We start from the raw sequence: 21,909 nt of genomic DNA on the forward strand, positions 1-21,909 counted from the left end.
TTGAAGATCATCTATTGTCAAGGTTTCAAGCTTCCTGGATTCCTCAATAGCAACTACAACATGATCGAATTTCTGTGTTAAGGTTCTCAAAACCTTCTCCATCTTAGATTGATCTGTGATAGTTTCACCACATGCCTTCATTGCATTTGTGTGGCTCACTACCCGATTGCAATAGTGTGCTATCTTCTCATTAGCCTCCATTTGCATCAACTCATATTGACGCCTCAGTGTCTGCAATCGAACTTTCTTTAATTGTTCCGCTCCCTCATTGCATTTTTCCAAGATCCCCCAGGCTTCTTTTGAGGATTTCACACTTGAGATTTTCTCAAAGTGTGCATCATCTACTCCTTGGTGAAGTAAGCAGATAGCCTTGAAATCTTTCCTCTTTTGCTCTTTGAACAACGTTTTCGCAGCTTCAGGAGCATCTTCTGCCGGCGCTGTGAACCCTTCTTCCACAATTTCCAGAACTTCTTGAAACCCCATCACAGCTTTCATCTTGACACTCCACTTGTTCCAGTTCTTTCCATCAAGAATTGGAATGTTCGCTGAGAACCCTGAACCTGAGTTCCCTGTGGATGTCATCGCAAGAAGATGAGAAGTGAATGGCTTCAAGATTGAGAATCGGTGCTGGCGAATGGTGTCAACCACCGTGTGTGGTTTGCCGGAGAGGACGATATCGTCGCTGCGAACTTGAATCGCACCACCCTATCGCCACCGCGCAATCTTCTTCGCCGTCGCAACCCTCGTCGCCGCCGTCGTGACCCTTAGATCGAACAATAGCTCTCGATACCAGTTTGTTGGAGTTTCTAACACACTGAACTAGAGAGAGACAGAGTAAACACAGAGAAAGAGTTGGGGAAAAACGAAATCTGTTTATTCAATTGAGAGTCAACACACTAATGACCCATTATCTTTTATACAAGTCAATCATGGGCTTTTAATACCCCACTAACTCAGCCACATTAATACTGGATCAATCAGCATTAATTCTAGCCCTAATTCCATATTAATTGCATTATTCTAACAATTTAGTGTTTAGGAGGATTTGTATATGATGATGAAGTAGAAAATATAACAATGCTCCATATCAAAACAGATGTAGATACAAAATTATTCTCTTTTCAATGCTCTACTATTTCCAACACTCTGCTACTTTCCATCTCTTTTATTTTCTCGTTCTTTCTTCTCTGCATAAGTCCTGCACATAAAGTGGGTGCTAGTGAAACACCTTCATATTTAAATAAGTATTTCTTTGTGATATATGTTACAAATACTATATTGTTTAATTAGATTACATTACCAAACTGATATTTAAAATTTCATTTCTCTAAATTTTCAAAGCAAACTGAATTTTTTTTTTGTCAACATTCATAAGGAATTTTTTTTTTGAGCAAATAAGGAATTTGTTTTAAAAACTTTATGGACAGTGACACTAGGGGCGAGAATTGCATCGATTGTCCGAGACTTCCGGTTTGGGCTTCTCCTAATGGGTTACAAAAACAAAAGGACGTAACATTATTAAACAAAAATTTAGAGCTTTTTCGACAGTAATGGTATTCCAAAATTGGTCCGTGCGACTGATTTATTGCCTGATTTACATAATGTTATTTAGTTATTTACAATTAAAAATCAATTATTTTATCACATCACAGGTAAATTAACAAAGTATAATACTAAAAAAATCATGTTAAAATATGATTGAATGTCTGTATAAAAAAAATTAGCTTGTCAATTTATTAAGTTAAATTATAATCCTTACATATTTTTTAATGTTTATTATTTATTATTATTTTAATATTTTGACAATTTTTTTTTTATATTTCTAGCTTCTAACCTGAATTGTTTATCGATACTCCATGCAAATATTCTTTAAATTTATATGTTAAATTCTAAAAGGGATTCTTTAACTTATTTTTTTCCAACCCAAACTCACTATGTTCAATTTTCCTTTGGGGAGGACCATGCCTCACATGCAATGTCGTGTCATCATGTTTATCAATTTTAAAAGTACATTCATCAAATTCAGTTACGTCTTTAAACCCACATTCATTTCAACTCAACTCAAGAGTCAGTTTTTTGTTGGAAAAACTCGGTTTGAATTAGTCTGTGTAAAATAACCTTCATTGTCTTAAACCCCTTAACTCACATTCATCTCAATTAAACTTAATTGCTCCCCTTTTTAGTAGCTAGGGACATTTAAAAGTGTTTTTTTGGACTTGGCGAGTCACATAGTTAAAATAAGTGGACTAGCTCATGATGCTTATATGTTAAACCAGACTGCTTTGTGGCATAGCACCAGTCGGGCGAGTGATTGGCTTAGTGTGTAGGTACCTGGTTGTAACCGCCTTAGGGTGAGGCGGGGCGGGTATATCGCTTGTATGGGCTCTTGGGCCGAAATTATAAGGCATAGGAATCCAATTAGGGTTAATTTAGGGTTCCATGTACCCCTATAAAAGGAAAGTTTGTACCTTGAGAATGAGCTTTTTGACCATTTATCCATAGGCGGCTAGGTCTCCATTTTGATGAAAGATTTTTTACCACTCTACATTTGAATCTCTCAAGACTTAATTGTATCCACAAGAAGGTGTAATACTTATGTCATTCAATAGCTAATAAACTCAAATGATGGTTGACAAAGAGATTGATTGTTTGTTTAAGAACATAAAAACATAAATGAAGAAGATAAAAGAGTTAGATTCACCAAGGTAGATAGTTTTGCTGGGATTAGAGTTTCGTTATCGGACCTCTATGTAACCTATTGATTCACATGCAAATATTGTTCTATGAAAATGATTCCTCCCACCATTTCTTATCTTACTACCCAGTCCCCGGCGTAGAAGATTATCAACTTAGCTATATTAACCCTCAATCCCTTGATCGATTAACAATAGTGAGTAACATTAAGCATGGATGTTTGAATAGACTAATGATCTAACCTTATCTCTAGACCTTAGAATCATTAGATTATTTTACCTATTTCGAATTTAAATAGCTAGTTCCCACCATCCTATTAAATCTAAATTCATGTTCTTGGTGATCAATCCAAAACAAGCATGAAGCACAAGGTAAAAATCATTGAATCGTGGAAAAGATACATATGATTAACTCTAGTTCAGACTCAAGAACGTGTGAGTTCCCTACACAAGTTTAAATCAATCAAAATACCCAAGGGGATTAACCTAAGATATAGCATGAAGCAAAAAGAGAAAACCATTGATTCTTTAACATAGAAACATGAATTTTGCATGAAAGGAAAGCAAATAGATTACATGAGCATCAAAACAACTAGTTCTAATCCCAACAAATGAGAAATTAGCTATCCATTTCCATGGATAGCTTTACAATCATAAAAGAGAAGAAGAACGATGAAAAACCGAATCCGTGACGGTTCCCCGACGATGAAATCGGCTCCGAAGCCTTCTCTCTAGTCTCCTATACCTCCCTTGATGCTCTCCTTCGAGTTTTATCTTTCCCTAAGTGATGGGTTTCAGTTCTGGTCAAGTTCTCTTTTCTGAAACTGAAGAAAAATCCTTTTATAATGATTCTGCATCTGTGCAGAGTGCTGGGCGGCCCTTTATGGGCGTTGGGCGCCCAATTACTTCAAGGTTGGGTTTCTAGAGCCGCCATAGGCGCTGGGCGGCTACTGACAAGCGCTGGGCACCCTGATGATCCAAAAATTCTCTAAGTCTCATGAAAATATGCCTTTTTTCCTTGAGAACTTAAGTCTTAAACCCTACATCATAATTTGAGAATATAATCAATCATAAAACACATTTGAGCTTAATTCTCAATCAACTAACAAATTCCAATCAAGATGAGGGGAACTAATAAGGATTTCTCATGAATTACTTAAGATAAGTGCTTATATTTCTTATCAAAGTTAGGTAAAATTGACACTTATCAGTTATTACAAGATAAAGCTGTCAATTTGGACCTAAGTCCAGAACCAGCCCTAGCCCAAATCATTAAATCGGCCCCAAGCACCAAATTCCGTAAGCTCCATGTCGCAACCTCGTCGAGCTCGTTTATAACTATTGTCCATTCCCAATTTACAAGCCTAGGGGGGGGGGGGGGGGGGGGGGGGCGTTTCCAAACATGAATAAACCTCCCCTCCTACTTGTGGGAATCTTGAAAAATAATGGCTGCATCATGGCCATGGCAGATCCTTCATTAAACTTCTGTTGGTGTCAAAGGGTTCTCGTCCAATAGCATGCTATTTCTCCATTTCTAGATGACCCAAAGGCAAAAGATAAATCTGACTAGTACGAGATGCAAGCAAGTTTGCAAATACGAGTAGCCATTCTCATCCACATCTCCATAGCGTGCGGAAACTCCCTCAGAGAGTGGAGAACATCTTCCCGAGAAGTAGAACTTGCATTTGGTTCGATCTAGCGAGTTGAACCAAGAGTAAAACTCTCTCACCATGTAGCACCCCTTGCTCCTGCTGTCCTAGGCCCACAAATCCTTCAATTTAGTCACAACGCGTAGATAAAGGTGCGAAAAAAGGTTCAACATATTCTAAGGCATCATTGTCCATAACCAATCCAACGACCAACGCCAAATAAAATCATATATTCTCATTAGTGACTAAAATGTATTTAAGCTTTAATTAAGGAGTATAGTATTTCACTTTACGTTGCCAAATCCTGCTAAATTAGATACACGCAACGCAATGGTCATGGTGCCGTCTGCATATAAAAGCACGACCCACCTCGAGTTCCTCGGGTTCTGTTAAGCAAAAAGCGTTATAGCCAGCGAAGCACAGAGAGAGAGAGAGAGAGAGAGAGAGAGAGAGGGAGAGGGCACAACACAAACCACGCCATCTCTGGTTTCGTCTCCGTGGTCAAGAGAGGTTCCTCTCAAAATGGTGGACCCTTACGTGCTCGGATGGGCCATTTGCACCGTGCTCACCCTCATTGCTCTCTACAATTTGGTTTTCCCACGGACCGCTTCTTCCTCCTCCGATGCCGCCACCACCACTCAGACCACGGAGAACATCACAACGGCCTCCGGTGAATGCAGATCCTTCAACCGCAACGCCAACATTGACGTCATTGTCGTCGGAGCTGGTGTCGCTGGCGCCGCTCTCGCTCACACTCTCGGCAAGGTAGGTGCTCTGATTTCCCCTGCCTAGTTCGCGCTTTCAGAAACGCCTTTCCGTTTCAGAATCATGATTTGAGGTTCATTGTTAGGAAGATGAAGTTTCGTTTGCTTGTAGCGTTGTGGAAACACGGATTATTAGAATGTTGCTTGTTGATTTTCCTCTTTCTGTTAGATTTGGTAGAAAATTATTTCAAATATTGTGTTTCTTGTTCTTCATTGCTTCAGAAATTGTTAATACCAAGTTTGTCTCTGATTTTATTGAAATACTCTGTTGTCACTTGTCAGGGAAGAAATACAATATGCATTGTTTGTGTAATTGAAAACTTTGACTGTAAAACAATAGAGTTCTTAGGATCTGAAGGTGTAATGTATGTGATTTAGGATGAAGAAGATTTTAGATACCTCTCTAAAAGGACAAGCGGTGAACATATTCGTCCCTTAAGCAAATGGTTGGGGAGGGTTTCGATTTCCGACACTTCGCGAATGGAAAAAATTTATTGGCTAACATCCTACTACTTAGTGCGCGGACAGTTGGTGAGCGATTAGTCTCACGGCTATTGGCTGTGAAATTCTTGGTCAACACTGAAATTTTTTGTTGTTATGTTCAATGTTAAAATCATGGTGCAGCATAATCTTTGCTTCTAATTTGTTCAAGCTGGCGATTTCCATGAATGCCATCGTTGGTATTTGCTGAAAAGTAGAGATAAACAATTTTGTATTTGCTATTTCTTTATCTTGCGTTTGATTTAAACAGGGCCAGCAAATTTTAGTTTGACTGAAACTAGTGATTTTTTTATACACACACACACTGTTCATATGGCCTGATGTTAGTCGTCAGTTTCTGCTATTACATGATGCTTTACTGTTGAAAGGTGGCTATTGATTTTTCCTTCTTTTCTCATTAGTTGTGCCGCGTGGGGTGAGGGAAACTGTGACTTGGAACTTTTGTCCTTAGGTTATGTGGTCCATCTGATCCTCACCTTTCTCCTGTCTTTATTCAAACATTGTGGTTTTTTTTGTTCTCTAGTTATTGATCAATTTGATTCCTGGCAGTTTTTTTCTTTTTTTCTTTTGAGAATTGTTTTGTACAAATATTCACTATTAAGTTTTGACCGCGTACCTATTATCTACTGTAGGATGGGCGTCAAGTACTTGTCATTGAAAGAGATCTGACTGAACCAGACCGGATTGTTGGAGAGTTGCTACAACCTGGAGGCTATCTCAAATTAATTGAACTGGGACTTGAAGGTAGTGCAAATTTGCTGATTGTGAGTGGTGGAAATACTAAAAATCTTCTGTCCTTTTAACTTGGGTTTGATAAGAACTGGAGAATGATCATGGCTTGTCTATTACTGCAGATTGTGTGGAGAAAATTGATGCGCAGCAAGTCTTTGGATATGCGCTTTTCAAGGATGGAAAACACACACGACTCTCTTATCCCTTGGAAAAGTTTCACTCAGATATTGCTGGCAGAAGCTTTCACAATGGGCGTTTTATTCAGAGGATGAGACAGAAAGCTGCCTCCCTTTCCAAGTATTGGCTTCTTCCTTGCATTCAAAGTCTTTGTTTGTTTGATATAAAGATTGAGTGATTGGCTTGCTACGATTTTGCAACCCAAATTCAGTCCTCATTTCAACTTTTCACATGGGTGTCATTTTAGCTTGCTTGGATGGAAATATTAGGGGTCTCTGCAGTGGTTAAGATACACTGTTAAATATTTCTAAATGTCAAAATAGGTATTAAATGATGGGGCTATATTAACTTACTCTCGCTTGTCTAAGTTAGCAACCTACACCTTTAGAAGTTTATTAATAAATTTAAAGTTATAGGTGGATAACTTATGAAACAAGTGGAAGTAACTTAACAATCTCATTTAGCACTTTCACTTGTTTTCAATAAGGAGTAAATTAGTAACCCATATATTTGGGACTGTACAACAAATTTAGAGTTATAACTTGATAACTTACTCATCCTAAACAATAAGTAGTTGGAGTATATAACAAATTCGAAGTTATAACTTGATGACTTACTCTCACAATAGCTGTGTGCTATAAATGCTTATTCCTCGATACTACTCAAATTATATTTGACAATTTAAAATAGATCATTCTACTCTTGAACAAGAGGTGTTTTCTCGTCCACTCATATATTTATATGATTTTTGTTTTAATTTTTAATGTTATGCAGTGTACATTTGGAGCAAGGAACAGTTACTTCCCTACTTGAAGAGAAGGGTACAATTAAAGGTGTGCAGTACAAAACAAAAGATGGTCAGGAATTATCAGCGTGGGCTCCTCTTACCATTGTTTGTGATGGCTGTTTCTCAAACTTGCGTCGCTCTCTTTGTAATCCTAAGGTTATAACCTTTTCAGCATAAGTATGTTACTTAGTGTATATGCCTAGAGCCCAATTTAGACCATATATCATAGACCATTTATGAGTGAGTTGAGAGCAAATGATAAGCCCCGCGTGAAGGAACTGTAACCCTAAACCCTAATCCCAATTAGTAACACAATGACAACCTAACAGATGACACAATAAGGAGCATGTAGTATTAAGATAACTGTTTTACGATAGGAAACTAAAGAGATAAATGGGCTTAGCCCATAGAATTTTGGAGGGAACACTTGGTTTCCATGTTCAAAGAAAATAGTACAGTTTCTTTCTATTAGGTCACGGTATCCATAAGACCATAAATGAATTACATATTTTGCTTTTATTTTTCCCCACGTTTGTTCTTCATAGTCATGCTTGTAGAATTAAGTAACTGGTATCCATAAGACCATGAATGAATTAACTATGTTGCTGTTATTTTCTCCCCACGTTTGTTCTAATTAGTCCTGCTTGTAGAATTAAGTAATGGTATACTTAGACCATGCATGAATTGACCATTTTGCTGTTATTTTCTCATGTATTTTACATTTCTATTAAGTAACGGTATCCATAAGACCATAAATGAATTAAATATTTTGCTGCAATTTTCTCATGTATTTTACATTTCTATATATTTGCAGGTAGATGTTCCCTCTTGTTTTGTTGGCTTAGTTTTGGAGAATTGTGAACTTCCATGTGCAAATCATGGGCACGTCATACTGGGAGATCCTTCACCAGTTCTATTCTATCCTATAAGTAGTACAGAGGTTCGCTGCCTGGTTGATGTTCCTGGTGAGAAAGTTCCATCTATTTCCAATGGTGAAATGGCCAAGTATTTGAAGACAGTGGTAGCTCCCCAGGTTCGACAAATTCTCTTCTAATCTTGTCATGTTGGTTACCTTTCTTACAAAGAAAGCAGTATTTTATTTCACATTCTCAGTTAGTACATAAGATGACAAGGGAAAAATATTGCAGGTTCCCCCTGAGATTTATGATGCTTTCATAGCTGCAGTGGACAAAGGCCACATAAGAACAATGCCAAACAGAAGCATGCCAGCAGCTCCTTTTCCTACTCCCGGAGCGCTTCTAATGGGAGATGCATTCAACATGCGCCATCCTCTGACGGGTGGTGGAATGACTGTGGCATTATCTGATATAGTGGTGCTGCGAAATCTTCTCAAGCCTTTGCGTGACTTGAATGATGCACCCAAGCTATGCAAATACCTTGAATCCTTCTATACCCTGCGTAAGGTATTGCACACTCAAGTTTTAACCCTCTTTGTTTTTTCATTTGAACTTGAAAAAATAAATAAGCATTCATGAAGCTATGCAGCTTTGATTATTGCCTAAGCTTTATTGCTCTTTCAGCCTGTGGCATCCACCATAAACACGTTGGCAGGAGCCCTTTACAAGGTTTTTTGCGCATCACCTGATCCGGCACGGAAGGAAATGCGCCAAGCTTGCTTCGATTATCTGAGTCTTGGAGGTTTGTTCTCAGAAGGGCCAGTCTCTTTGCTTTCAGGATTAAACCCTCGGCCCTTGAGCTTGGTTCTCCATTTCTTTGCCGTTGCAATATATGGGGTTGGCCGTTTACTCCTACCATTTCCTTCCCCTAAACGCATATGGATTGGACTCAGATTAATCACTGTAAGTATGAACCTTTTTGGATTCATTGTTCCTATATCTGAATAAATTGGCATATTGTTGTCTTTAATTGCATATACCAAATTTATCTTATCAGAGTGCATCTGGAATCATCTTGCCCATTATTAAGGCAGAAGGAGTTCGGCAGATGTTCTTCCCTGCAACTGTACCAGCTTATTACAGAACTCCGCCGACTGCATGAAAAATTGAAAATTGATCTCAAGATGAGCTAGCCATGTTTTCCTTCAGAAATCTAAATGATTCTGGTGAGACAATCTGGCTTCAGTCTGGGTCCTTTGTATATTGCCGGTTTTTGTAATGAATTTTTCAATTTAAAGTGCCCCTTTCATTTCGAAGTTGGTTGATAGTAGTGTGCTATGTGCCCTCAATCCTCATAATTGATTTAACCTCACCCAAATGGACCAATTAGATCATTTAAGATGCTCATGAGTAGGTGCGGCATCTTACTTTAATGAAAAAAAAACATAAATAAGTGAAGATCTGCATTCTAGAGTCACTAAGAGCATCTCCAATGGAGTCCTTATTTTGGGATCTTAAAATAAGATTCGGATCTTATTAGATTTCACCATTTGAGTTATCCTACATGGCATGAGATCTTAGCTTTTGCTAAGATCCGTGCTTTAGCTCAGGTCCTCTCAAATCTGAGATCTTAAATAAAATCTGAGATTCAGTCTGGGTCCTTTGTATATTGCCGGTTTTTGTAATGAATTTTTCAATTTAAAGTGCCCCTCTCATTTCAAAGTTGGTTGATAGTAGTGTGCTATGTGCCCTCAATCCTCATAATTGATTTAACCTCACCCAAATGGACCAATTAGATCATTTAAGATGCTCATGAGTAGGTGCGGCATCTTACTTTAATGAAAAAAAAACATAAATAAGTGAAGATCTGCATTCTAGAGTCATTAAGAGCATCTCAAATGGAGTCATTATTTTGGGATCTTAAAATAAGATCCGGATCTTAAAATAAGATCCGGATCTTAAAATAAGATTCGGATCTTATTATATCTCACCATTGGAGTTATCCTACATGGCATGAGATCTTAGCTTTTGCTAAGATCCGTGTTTTAGCTCAGGTACTCTCAAATCTGAGATCTTAAATAAAATAATATATTTTTTTTCTCCTTCAATACCAAAACCAAATTGAAAAATAGGGAGAAAAATAAATAATATAAATATATTGGGTACTGTGAGTCCAGTCAAAAATAAAATAAGATCCCAACCACTAGAGTGAAATGTGCATGTGGACCTTTTGAGTGTCTTAAATCCTATGTGGCAGTCTGGGCTCACAAAAAGTGAGTTAAGTCCCAAAATAAGATCTCACCATTGGAGATGCTGTCCCGGATGATAGTTCAAGTGGTATGAGCTAGGGACATAAGGATGATGTGAGATGAAGAGTGAAGGGTTCCGGATTCGAACCCGGATGAGGGATTAATTTACTAACATTTCTAACAACTAACATTTTCCTAAAAAAAAAACCATTGGAGATGCTCACGATTGAGATCATGCCACCGTTTACTCATTTATCTTAAATTTTATTTATCATTTTAACTTTAACGCGAATCCACGTTCAGTTCGATGAAAATCCATTTGGATGCATGTAATTAATATTTGCACAACCTTTATTTTCTCCATTGGCTATCCAAAATTTATAATTTCAGGATACATCTCTTCTAATTTCATAAATAAATTTTTGAATAAGGAGATGCATTTCAAAATTATTACAAACAGATTATGATAAAAGGGTTAAAAACTATAACTGTGCCTGAACTTTTAGCGAGTTTTGAAAACCGTCCCTTGCCGGAAAATTATTTGAAAACCATCCTCAGACTTTTAAAAACAAATTTGACCTGTCCCTCCGGCAGCCTCAGGTCTGACAATCGCTGACTTGGCCGTCCACGTCAATTAATGAGACCCGACGTGGATTTTTTTTATATATAATCGTCCCTGTACTTTAAGCGAGTTTTGAAAACCGTCCCTAACCGAAAAATTATCTGAAAACCATCTCGGACCATTGAAAATAATTTCAACCCATCCCTCCGGCCGCCTCAGGTTCGGCCAGTTCCTTACGTGTCTGTCGACGTCAATTAATGAGGATTACATGTCTTTTTTTTTTAAAATTAAAATGTCACAATTATCTGAATTAACACAATTAACCCTAATTCCCCAAATTAACCCTAAATCCCTAGTTTTCCCCCTAATTAACTCTAAACAACAAAATAAACATCTTATCCCTTCTGTTTGAGCTTCTGTCCGAAACCCATCCTTCTCCTTTGCATTCACCATCATCGTTTGAACCCTTCGAAGAACTGGGGAAGGTGATTCGAAGAACTGAGGATGAAGTAGGCGACGAAGAACAATGAGGTTGCGACGAAAAACTGGAAAGGAAGCTTGTGAGGTTTGTTCTCAATCCTTCTCGTTTAACCGTTGAAAGGAAGGGTTTTGGTTGTTGAGAGGTTGTTAAATACGAATTGAAAACAACATATGTTGTTGTTGTTGGTTTTGCGAGTTGTGTGTTGTGTTGTTGGTTTCTATTTTGGAGTTGAATCGGATTGTTTCTATTTTAGGGTTTTGTTTGTTCGAATTGACAGTGTGCGATTTGAGTTTAGTGATGCTTAAAACTTAAAATTTGCTTGAAATTATGCATGCTTGTTCATCACCATGTGTTGCTTGTTCATGACCTATGTTGCTATGCATTTTGTAGGATGAGTTGAAATTATTTTCAATAGTCTGAGGATGACTTTTAAATAATTTTTCGGTGAAGGACAATTTTTAAAACTCGCTCAAAGTGTAGGGACGATTATATGTTTTAACCCAATTGACGTGGACAGCCACGTAAGGAGCTGGCCGGACCTGAGGCGGCCGGAGGGATGGGTTGAAATTATTTTCAATAGTCTGAGGATGATTTTTAGATAATTTTCCGGCGAGGGACGATTTTCAAAACTCGCTCAAAGTACATGGACGATTATAGATTTTAACCCTAAAAAAAAATACGAACCATCTCTCCATTTCGCTGATAATGTGAGAATTTCACCTATAGGGTGGTATAGAGAAAACGAAAATAGCAATTTCCTTTCTTGAAAGGTAGGCAAAATTGAACTACTATGATCAGTATAATCAATAAGCATAAGCATATGCATAAGAGTATAAGGTCCCGTTTGGAAAAAACAGCTTAATTAAGCGCTTATTCATAAGCTATCCTGAATAGCTTATGAAAATAAGCTCCAAACAACTTATGGTAGACTATAAGCTGTTTGCATAAGCTCTCCCAAACACTAGAATAAGCGCTTATGCTATCAGATAAGCTCAAATAAGCTCTTCCAAACGGGGCCTAAGACTAAAACTCCAACTCGAAAGCCACATATATAATCTGGCTTCTAGGCTTCATTCATAAAAGTTCGGACCAAAGAAAAATTAACCGACAAAAAGTTATATCATTTTTCCTTTATATCATTTCTGCACTTATTCAAGCCAATCTGAATTCAGGAATCTAACTACACAGGTTAATACACATTAAAGATGGTAAGGGGTAATTTGCTAATTAACAATTACTAGTTTACAAAACAGAAGACAGACAGAATTAAAGTCGACAGAGACAATACCTTTGAAGATGAACATTGCACTCATGCCGGCCTTGTAAACACAGGATAATGATTGGGTCAAACCAAGTGTGTGATTCATCTAGTGAATGACAACGAAATTGCAAAAGCAAAGTGTGTCTAACATTATATGTAGCAATAATAATGACATCGTGTGAGAAAATAATTGCCTACATTGAAGGGCCCCAAGCCTACAAATGTGTATAGGAAGCGAATTATTGTGCGAACACAACACCCGGGATCTACTGAGAGCACATTACAGGACATTAAATATGTGGTTGGAATTCTAATTGAATACATACCTTATATTTGATGAATTCCAAAAAATCAAAATACTAATCTAATTCTCTAATCATTATACAAAATTTACTTGCAGCAGAATCCCACTTCAGCTGGATGATAATGCAGTGAAGAAATGACAAATTTTATTAACTATTTGGAATACCTCATCCTTTTGGGTCCCATGATTGTTGGGCTTAGTTTGGCAATTACAGATTCTGGTTCTTTCTTTCCTGTTTTATGGCCTCGTATGAAGACATCACTTCTTTGAACTTTGCCTCAGCAACCTCTGTAATATGTACCCAAACATGGATCTGTGATTAATAATGCCTAAGTCTGAAACTACAGGATCTTATGCATTGATAATATGTCAAAACCAACCTCTATTATTCTGGTTCTGATCAGGATGGTGTTCCTTTGCCTTGGTCCTAAATGCTGACTGCAGAGATGAGGGGATGATCAATAAATAAAATTTAAGACATGAAAACAATAAAAAATGCAGTTAACACAGCAACAAGCAATAGTATCACCAATATCAAAATATTTAACAAAAAATATGAAGGGAGAACACACTACAGGAATTAAAATCAGGATTGATGTCACGAGAATACCATGTGTGATAAGATAGAACACCACCCACTCTAGGGAACCAATTGATACAAGAATTACAAGCCCAAAGAACCCACTATTTTACTAACGTGTGTGTGAGAAGAGCTAAAACTTGCAATGCACCTTCACATGCCTAAGAGAGAGAAACTTGTAACTAACTCCACAGTGGCAGGGTGCAGGAAGAGGAGAGGATTGAGTGGGAAAAACATTGTAAGTCGTAATAGAATAGAGATACAAGTGGGAAGGGAGTAACGAGAGGGTTAGGCTGGAAGTTGTAGAAATCGGACCCTGACGAGATTAAGGCCTCTCGAAGTGCCTAAGGACCTGTTTTCCTGTTTTCTTTTTCTAAACTTTGCCGTAAACACTGCAATACATCGAGCTTGATCATCATATCAGGCTTCAATACGTAAATAATACAGTACATTACAATTTCCATTACTATCTTTGCTTCACACCTGATAGATACCCCCATATAGTGATAGGTTAGAGTTAGTTAGAGGGTTAGCCTATAAATAGGAGGGTTAGTGAGAGGATGAGTATCTTTTGGATCATTTAGGAAATTGAGACTTAGGAGAGAGGTGAGTCTCTCGAATAATGATAAGACCCTTGGGAGAACCACACCACAAAAGCTAGCTGTTGTAGTTGGAGAGCCCAAGGCCTTATAAACCCCACATTAGAATCCCATACTTCCAATGTGGGACTCAAGTCCCATACCTTGCAATGGGGTCCTAACAAATATTCACCAGATTCATGTATCCTTATCTAATTCCTATTTGGGATTAGGGTTTATCTTGCATAATAATACTCTTTCTCTCTACATTCTTGGCTGGTTCTATCAATACCTAACACCAATAGTTGTAAAATGCACACAAATTATGGCAGGTCTATAATTTGCTGTGAGCAGAAATGATAGATGAGACCATGACATGGTTTCATTTTTTTTCAATGCAATAGTCATGAAACTAGTTGTTCACGAATGGTGCTCAAACCCACCATTTATGTTTTACTATCAAAGCAGCACTAGTTCTCTAGCCATATGTTAAATAGCATAGAAGCTGAACCTAAAATAAGACGAAGCACTTCTATACCAAAATGAGTACGATGCATACAGGAATTGATAGATGAAATATAGCAAAACTAACAGTAACATGCAAGGAATAGTGACAAAAAGAAAGCTTACTTTAATCTCAGCATCTGAATATGGCGCTTGTCTAAACCTGAGGTCCATCAAAATAAAGAAAAAATTAATAGCTAATCGTGAATGCAAAACAAGCATGAACTTCTTATGCACATAGGACACATTCATGTACAGGTCTTTTAAGTATTTACAAAATTACAATTCAAGCAAAAATATTGAAACTGCATTTACAAATACTGATCTTGCAGGTTGCAGGTTGCATGTTGCAACTATCAGTAGACATTACATTGCATACTTGTTTTAAGTTTACAAATTACAATCACGTATTTATGAAAATGAATTGGTCATTGACTGCTCTAGATGTATCATATAAGGATGTATCCAACCCGTATACTATTCTCAGTATCAGTCATTTTATTCCTCTCAACACAATTCTCATTTGACTCCCCCCTCTATAATCTATACTACGGACAGTTATCTTGTACTTTCTCAAGCAAAATAAGTAAAGAAACATGGAGCAGTATCTTAGATTTCTGTTAGTACCTGTCAAGACCCAAAACAGAGTAGTGATGTGATAATGCATAGTTTCCACTCTCTCTTGGAGGTTGTCGATAATTAGTCCTCCTGTCTCTGAAGGATGTATCGGCCTGCCAATACCAATCTTCTCTCTGGAAATGCTGATGATATGTTCCAGAACCATTTTCCCTCCAGCTTTCGTAGGATCTTTTGTACTTATTTCTTTCTCTGTTAAACACACTTTGCATACGCCTTATTCTTTCCTACAAAGAGCAGACAACAATCACCAGGTGATGCAGAATGGAAAGGCATACCTAGTCGTTAGGTCTATTGTTCTAGTCAAAATAGTATTTTCCCAAGGTTAGGTCCATCTGAACCTAGGTTAGAGAGAGAGAGAGAGAGAGAGAGAGAGAGTTATTTTGCCCTAATGACTAGGTTAGGTCTATTGTTCTAGTGAAAATAGTATTTACCCTAAGAGTAAGTTTTGGAGTGGAGGGAAGGGAAGAGGGAGGCTTATGAGAAGCCCTCACCTTGTTTGAGAGATTTTAAATGTGAGGGGGGAGGGTTTAGGGTATTTGTGAAAAACCTCCAAAACTGCTCCAAAACCATTTTTAGTTATATTTTTAATTTCCCCCAAATTGATGAGTTTTGGGAAATTTGAAACTTCCCTCCTCTTCCCTCTCTCTTGCCCTCCCCTCCCTATCCTTTCAAAGCTTTATCCTCCCCTCCCCGAAAAACTCACAAATGCACACTGAGTTGAGTTTTCGAGGGGAGGGAAGGGAATGGGGAGGCTTATGACTTATGAGAAGCTCTCCCTCCAAGACCTCTCCAAAACCCTCTTTTAGCCATATTTTTTCGTTCTCCCAAATTGGGGTTGTTGGAACTTCTAAACAAGAGAAGCTTACCTCTCCTTCCCCTTCTAAGTCTAACCCTCCCCTCCCATTAAATCTCCCAAACACAGCCTAAGGGGTTTTCAAAGTTTATTGTTCGACATCATCATCTAGGCTCAAGCTAAAGTGCCTATAAGAACCAGCCAATCCAACATCCAAGCAAGCTACCAAAATTGCACACCCTCTAATCTCAATTTTGAAGAATGCTATGTAAAGTTGTTAATAACAGCAACAACAACAACAACAATCATCATCACAAAGAAAAAGAAAATGAGTATAAAAGAAAAAAAAAACTCACCACTCTCTCCATCTCCTCCTCATATTCCTCTTGCAACCGCTTATTGTGCCTCCTCCACGCCTCCTCCTGAGAAGCTGATCGCGAAGAACCGCTGCTCCGTCCTTTCCACGACCCCTGCGACTTCGCCATCTAAACAAAGAGTTCAAAGACACACACACACACACCATCAGCTTCACCTTCATGGTGAACTCAAAACACAATCTATAAAAGAAAAAAACCTAGACACCTCAAGTCCTCTTCACACTAGCAAGCAAATCACAATACACTATCAAAATTAAAAACACACAAATTCAATCCCTCAATTACAGATTCAATCGCTCAAGTAGCAGATTCCAAACAAACAGGAGAATCAAATTGAATTCAATATACCTGAACATAGAACCAATCAACAGTCCTCCGCAGGTGACCGAACTGCAATTAAGAATTCAGATTAGTTGTAATCAATCAAAACGCTCTGCAAATAACAGAATCATCGGCGTTTGAAAAAGCTCACCGCGTAGGTAGAGGCGGTGGCGCCAATGAGGCCGAAGAGGAAAACTCCCCAAAGCTTGGGGTCATCGCTTTTGTCTTTGTTCGATGTCATTCTTCTTCTTCTACGCAATCTCGTTCACCGGTTCCACATCGGAAAACACATAAGCGATTCTCCGATCTTCCCCGATGTACAGAATAGAACGATGCGGCACCGTATTGGGACGACAATGTGAAATGTCACCGACTTCAAAGCTACAATAACAAAAGAGTAAAAAATTAAGAAAACTTTGTTAAGAAGATAAGTGATTTTAAAATTGGATAAAAGATTAATTTTATCTTAAGTTTTTTAGAAGGTGGAAATGATTTTTGTTTGTTTTCAAAATATAAAAATTGTTGTTCACTTTAAAAATCCACTAGAAATTTGAATTATTTTTTTCCCTTAAGAATCCATTTATTTGCGGTTGATTGTGAGTTTCGCCTAAAAAAAATTAGCTTATTCTTCACTCAAAATCTCCCTTGATTATGTATTTGATGGTGGGGCTAAGAAAGGTTCACAACCCACCTCGCCTATTCGCCTTCACTTTGTGGTTAAGAGCCCAAACAAGGTCCTAGGTTCTTCTGGAATGGGAGTTGCTTGCCAGTGGTCGCTATTGACGGTGCATTAAATATATTTAATAATTCAAGTTTTCTAATTTTATATTAAAATGCACTAAGCAATAAAAAATTACATTTTTTTTTATACATCGAAAAACATTTCCTTTCTAACAAATATATAAATAATAAAATTAAAAGCTGAAAATATTTTACTGTCAAAAGATTTAGGAGTAACTACCTATATTAAATACTAACATTAAACTTAAAAATTGACTTGAGTTTTGTATTAATGACAAATATTAAGAATTAGTAGTACTAATAGATATAGAGTCAAACTTGCTATATTAATAAATTAAATAGATATGACTAATAAATGAAATATAAATAATAAAATACACAAATGAATGAATTTTACAATAAAGCATTAATAACACCTATTAATTTCCATGCCATTTATCTGTGCAAACGTCTTGTATAAATCTCAGTGCAATTTTTCATTTTGTATGTCCCTTGATTTAGTGAGTGAGAGTATACAGTATGGGAAGTTTTAAGGTTACGATTTTGTTGCTTTGGGTCCTGTTTACCTCTTGTAGCCAAAAGCTCGAATTCAAAGTTGAAGCAAAAACATTATCATTACCTTCAGAAAGAGAAATAGAAGCCAAATTGAAGATCCTCAATAAGCCTGCTCTAAAAACCATTAAGGTATTCAATTTCACACCCCCTTTTTATATTTGTTACCTTTCAGATTTTGCATTCTTGGCTTTATGTAATGTTGTCAAAGAGATTCTTTCTTTCTTTTAAAAAAAAAATTTATAAACCGAGATTGAATGTTTATATTTAAAGGAGGATAAAATCTCAATTTTTAAACAAAACATTGAGATAAGATAACCTATTGGCCGGTTATTTTGTTGGTAAGCTAAATAAATAAAATTCCCAAAAATTCGTCACAACAGTACATGTTGTCTATAAATTTATCTAGTTTGAGAAAATATTTTATTTCTATTTTGATTAATAATGATAAAATAAATATTTTATTAATCAATAATTAAATCCTTAAATAAATAATTAAATAATTCATTGTAAAATCTCCCAATTGTTAAATTTGTGTACAATATTATTCATTTAAATATCTTATTTAAATGAATTTTGCAGTAATTTCAAAAAATACTATTATCCTTAATAATCTTAGAGTGAGTTTGTGTTTGTGTTAAAGTTTACACAAAAGTAAAAGTGCTTTAATTTTAACGAGCATCTATCATTTTCCTTACGTTTTGTTTTGAGAAAAAAGAGTTTTTTTTCTTCTCAATTTTGGAATGTGCATAGCGGGCTTAGTGGCTTACAATAGTTTCTAAGCACATTCTTAACCTTTTTTTTTTAGAACTACATTCTTAATCGCTAATGTGAAATATTTAATGAAATCATATTTAGTATATTGAATAATACTATCCAATTTAATAATAAAGTATTAATAAACTGATCAGAAGGATTGTAAGTTATTGCCTTTGATTTTTTTTAAATGGGTTTGAATATGAAACTTACCTATTTGTTTTTCATCAGAGTGAAGATGGTGATATTATTGATTGTGTTGACATCTATAAACAACCTGCTTTCGACCATCCTGCGTTAAAAGATCACACTATTCAGGTACGTTATTAAATTCATTTGTAGAAAGTGTGGCAATGTGGTCTCCACTGGTAACAAATTTTTTGTGAAAAGTTGAGTCATGGTTATATTCTAAGTAAGTTGTAAATTATATTATATAATAACTAAGATATTAAAATAATTTGTAAATGAAAAACACAATCTCAAAGCCTCTAGGAAAGAACCATCAATTGGTTCTCCTCCGAAGCACCAGGAGTATACACAATCTCCTTCAGCACTTTTGAATCTTCTTCGATCAAAGTGAATTGATCCTCCTTTTTCCTATCTCTTGGCTTTACCTTATCAGGACGACCCATCGCCAAAACTCTGCCGCAATCTAGTCCAAAAGGCAGAGTCTATGACAACAAAGCCTCATCCGCTATCCTAGATACTGGAGGAATAAACCTAGCTATAAAAGTTTGTGTTTAGATATAAGTCAACCTTCTCTAAAAAGACTTTTAAGCTAACAATTAAGTTTGTTTTACTTTTTATTGAAACTTGTATATATGAACTTTAGATTGGCGAAAGCTGGTTTCCAAACATGTTGATACTCAATTTTTTAGTAGTATGAGGATTAAAGTAAGATTTACCACACTTTTAGGGTTTGGCTAAGCTATAATCAATTTTTAGTGCAATCATGATATCTCAAAGTTAAGTAAAGATCATGCGGCTCAAAGTTTAATTAATCTCATGTATGTTCTTTGAATATGTAACGTCAATTTTCACCCAATAGTCGAGATTGTTAGATTTTAGTCATTACAATTACATAGTATCGATTTCTCTTTTAGGGTCTACACATAATTTTCAAATCATTATTCGGCATTTAACCAATGAAGCCCAATGCTGATGGAACCTTATAATTCATTAAAAAATCACTAATATTATTTGATTTCAAATTATGTTTCTTATATTGATATATTGTGCATCTTTAACCAATGAGCGATGCAGAAAATACCTGATTTCCTTCTAGAATGGCAAAACTCAAGCTCTTCACAAGTGTTCCAGACATGGCAAAAAAGTGGAAGTTGTCCAGAAGGAACTATCCCCATTCGTAGAATTCGAAAAGAGGATTTACTAAGAGCAGGTTCTCTGGACCTCTTTGGGCGAAAACCACCAATACATTTCATGAATTCAACAAACACCATAAACTCTAATTCTCACAAAGCCAATGGTTCTAACGCATACGTTCCAGAAAATCGTTCGGTATGTACATATTGTATAATTATACTCACACATATTGTATATCATTTTGATTTCATGTAGCTAACTAATTGTGACATGACATGCAGAAATCAAGTCTTATAACAGTGGGATACAATTATATAGGTGCAGAAGCAAATATTAACGTTTGGAATCCAAGGGTTGATTTGCCGAATGACTTCACCACTGCTCAAATATGGCTTAAGGCTGGAAATGGTCCTCAATTTTTTCAAAGCGTCGAAGTAGGCTGGATGGTTAGTTTACATTCACTATTTACAATTCCATATCAACCAGACCTTATGTGTGAGTGTATAAAATGTGGAGTATCATAAATGAACATGAAATTGACTAATTATGTTTTTATACATATTATGGTTTAGGTGAATCCAAAATTGTATGGTGATAGAGCCACTCGATTGTTTGCATATTGGACTGTAAGTTATCAATTAATCATTGAATGATCATTCATTTTGCTTGATGGTCCGGATTCTTAAAATAATATTTAGAGGAGAAAATCAAATTAACATTTATTTTTTGGGTTTATTAATTTTTGGGTGCAGACGGATTCATACAAGTCAACAGGATGCTTTGATGTTACTTGCTCAGGGTTTGTGCATACAGGCCAAGTAGCACTTGGTAGTGCCATAACACCTATTTCGACCCCATACGGCACACAATATGAAATCAATGTTGGAATCTTCTGGGTAATGCTCGTGTCTGCTTTTTATACGCAAATATATTATACTGAATCATTTTAAGCACAAATAAAATATTTTGTACTAACCAAAGAATTAATTTATCTCGATTACATGGTAGCATCAACTAATATATCAAATAAATATTTTTTTCGGTGGCCTAATTCAGGATCAATCAGGTAATTGGTGGTTTAGAGTAGGCCACAATAACCCTGTTGGTTATTGGCCTGCGAAATTATTTAAGCCAGATGGGTTGAGTCACAGTGCCACATCAGTTGAGTGGGGTGGACAAGTGTACAGCCCGATGGTGAAGAAAAGACCCCACACAAGAACCGCCATGGGTAGTGGAGATAGTATAGACAGTCGTTGGGGTACCGGATGCTTCATGCGCAATCTGAGAATTAAGGATTACTCGCAACAACTTAAGTACCCTGAAAGTGTAAGTACAAGGGCTGAAGAAGAGTATTGCTACAATGTCTTCAATGAGGCTAAATATGGACAAGAACCTACCTTATTTTTTGGAGGACCAGGACAAGCACCTCCTTATTGTCCTTGAATTTCCATAAAATAAAGTTACATAGAAAAACGCTTTTGACTAAATATATAATAACAAAAGGAAAATGTTTTTTAATTAGTGTGTAAGGTTTTTGGTAAAATTAATGTATGAATGAATATGACTAACCATTGAATGCAAGTAAGTGATTGTGGAATGATTATTTTTTGTTATGTTTTCCTTTTTTTTTAAGGATTGACTAAATGAACTATAAGTGTTATTTAACTTCACTTCAATGGACCAATGAGATTATTTATAAATAAATGGGTAAACGTGAAAACCGTCTCT

General features: G+C 36.5%; 3 protein-coding genes across 4 annotated transcripts; 2 read left to right on the plus strand and 1 right to left on the minus strand.

The window, feature by feature from the left end:
- The first annotated feature begins 4,278 nt into the window (after positions 1 to 4,278).
- Positions 4,279 to 9,882, plus strand: LOC130723855 (squalene monooxygenase SE1-like). 2 transcript variants are annotated; one of them, XM_057575000.1, is made up of 8 exons: positions 4,279 to 5,107; positions 6,240 to 6,351; positions 6,462 to 6,636; positions 7,291 to 7,459; positions 8,118 to 8,336; positions 8,452 to 8,727; positions 8,845 to 9,123; positions 9,218 to 9,882. In XM_057575000.1, the coding sequence occupies exons 1-8, from the start codon at positions 4,865 to 4,867 to the stop codon at positions 9,320 to 9,322; spliced, it is 1,578 nt and encodes a 525-aa protein (XP_057430983.1). In that variant the 5' UTR covers positions 4,279 to 4,864; the 3' UTR covers positions 9,323 to 9,882. The 2 variants fall into 2 exon arrangements, with proteins under 2 accessions (XP_057430983.1, XP_057430989.1); XM_057575006.1 differs by lacking the exon at positions 4,279 to 5,107 and adding an exon at positions 5,572 to 5,637.
- Positions 9,883 to 12,838: 2,956 nt separating this feature from the next.
- Positions 12,839 to 17,198, minus strand: LOC130723876 (uncharacterized). The gene is made up of 7 exons (XM_057575020.1): positions 16,961 to 17,198; positions 16,837 to 16,878; positions 16,468 to 16,596; positions 15,307 to 15,542; positions 14,806 to 14,842; positions 13,398 to 13,455; positions 12,839 to 13,305 (listed from the first exon to the last, which is right to left on the minus strand). Exons 1-7 carry the CDS (start codon positions 17,048 to 17,050, stop codon positions 13,226 to 13,228), a joined length of 672 nt encoding a protein of 223 aa, XP_057431003.1. The 5' UTR covers positions 17,051 to 17,198; the 3' UTR covers positions 12,839 to 13,225.
- An 871-nt stretch (positions 17,199 to 18,069) lies between these two features.
- Positions 18,070 to 21,676, plus strand: LOC130732136 (uncharacterized). The gene is made up of 7 exons (XM_057584246.1): positions 18,070 to 18,234; positions 19,090 to 19,176; positions 20,122 to 20,376; positions 20,463 to 20,627; positions 20,754 to 20,807; positions 20,934 to 21,077; positions 21,238 to 21,676. Exons 1-7 carry the CDS (start codon positions 18,070 to 18,072, stop codon positions 21,622 to 21,624), a joined length of 1,257 nt encoding a protein of 418 aa, XP_057440229.1. The 3' UTR covers positions 21,625 to 21,676.
- Positions 21,677 to 21,909: the final 233 nt, after the last annotated feature.

Source organism: Lotus japonicus, chromosome 1 (assembly GCF_012489685.1).
Source record: "Lotus japonicus ecotype B-129 chromosome 1, LjGifu_v1.2".
Lineage (NCBI taxonomy): Eukaryota > Viridiplantae > Streptophyta > Magnoliopsida > Fabales > Fabaceae > Lotus > Lotus japonicus.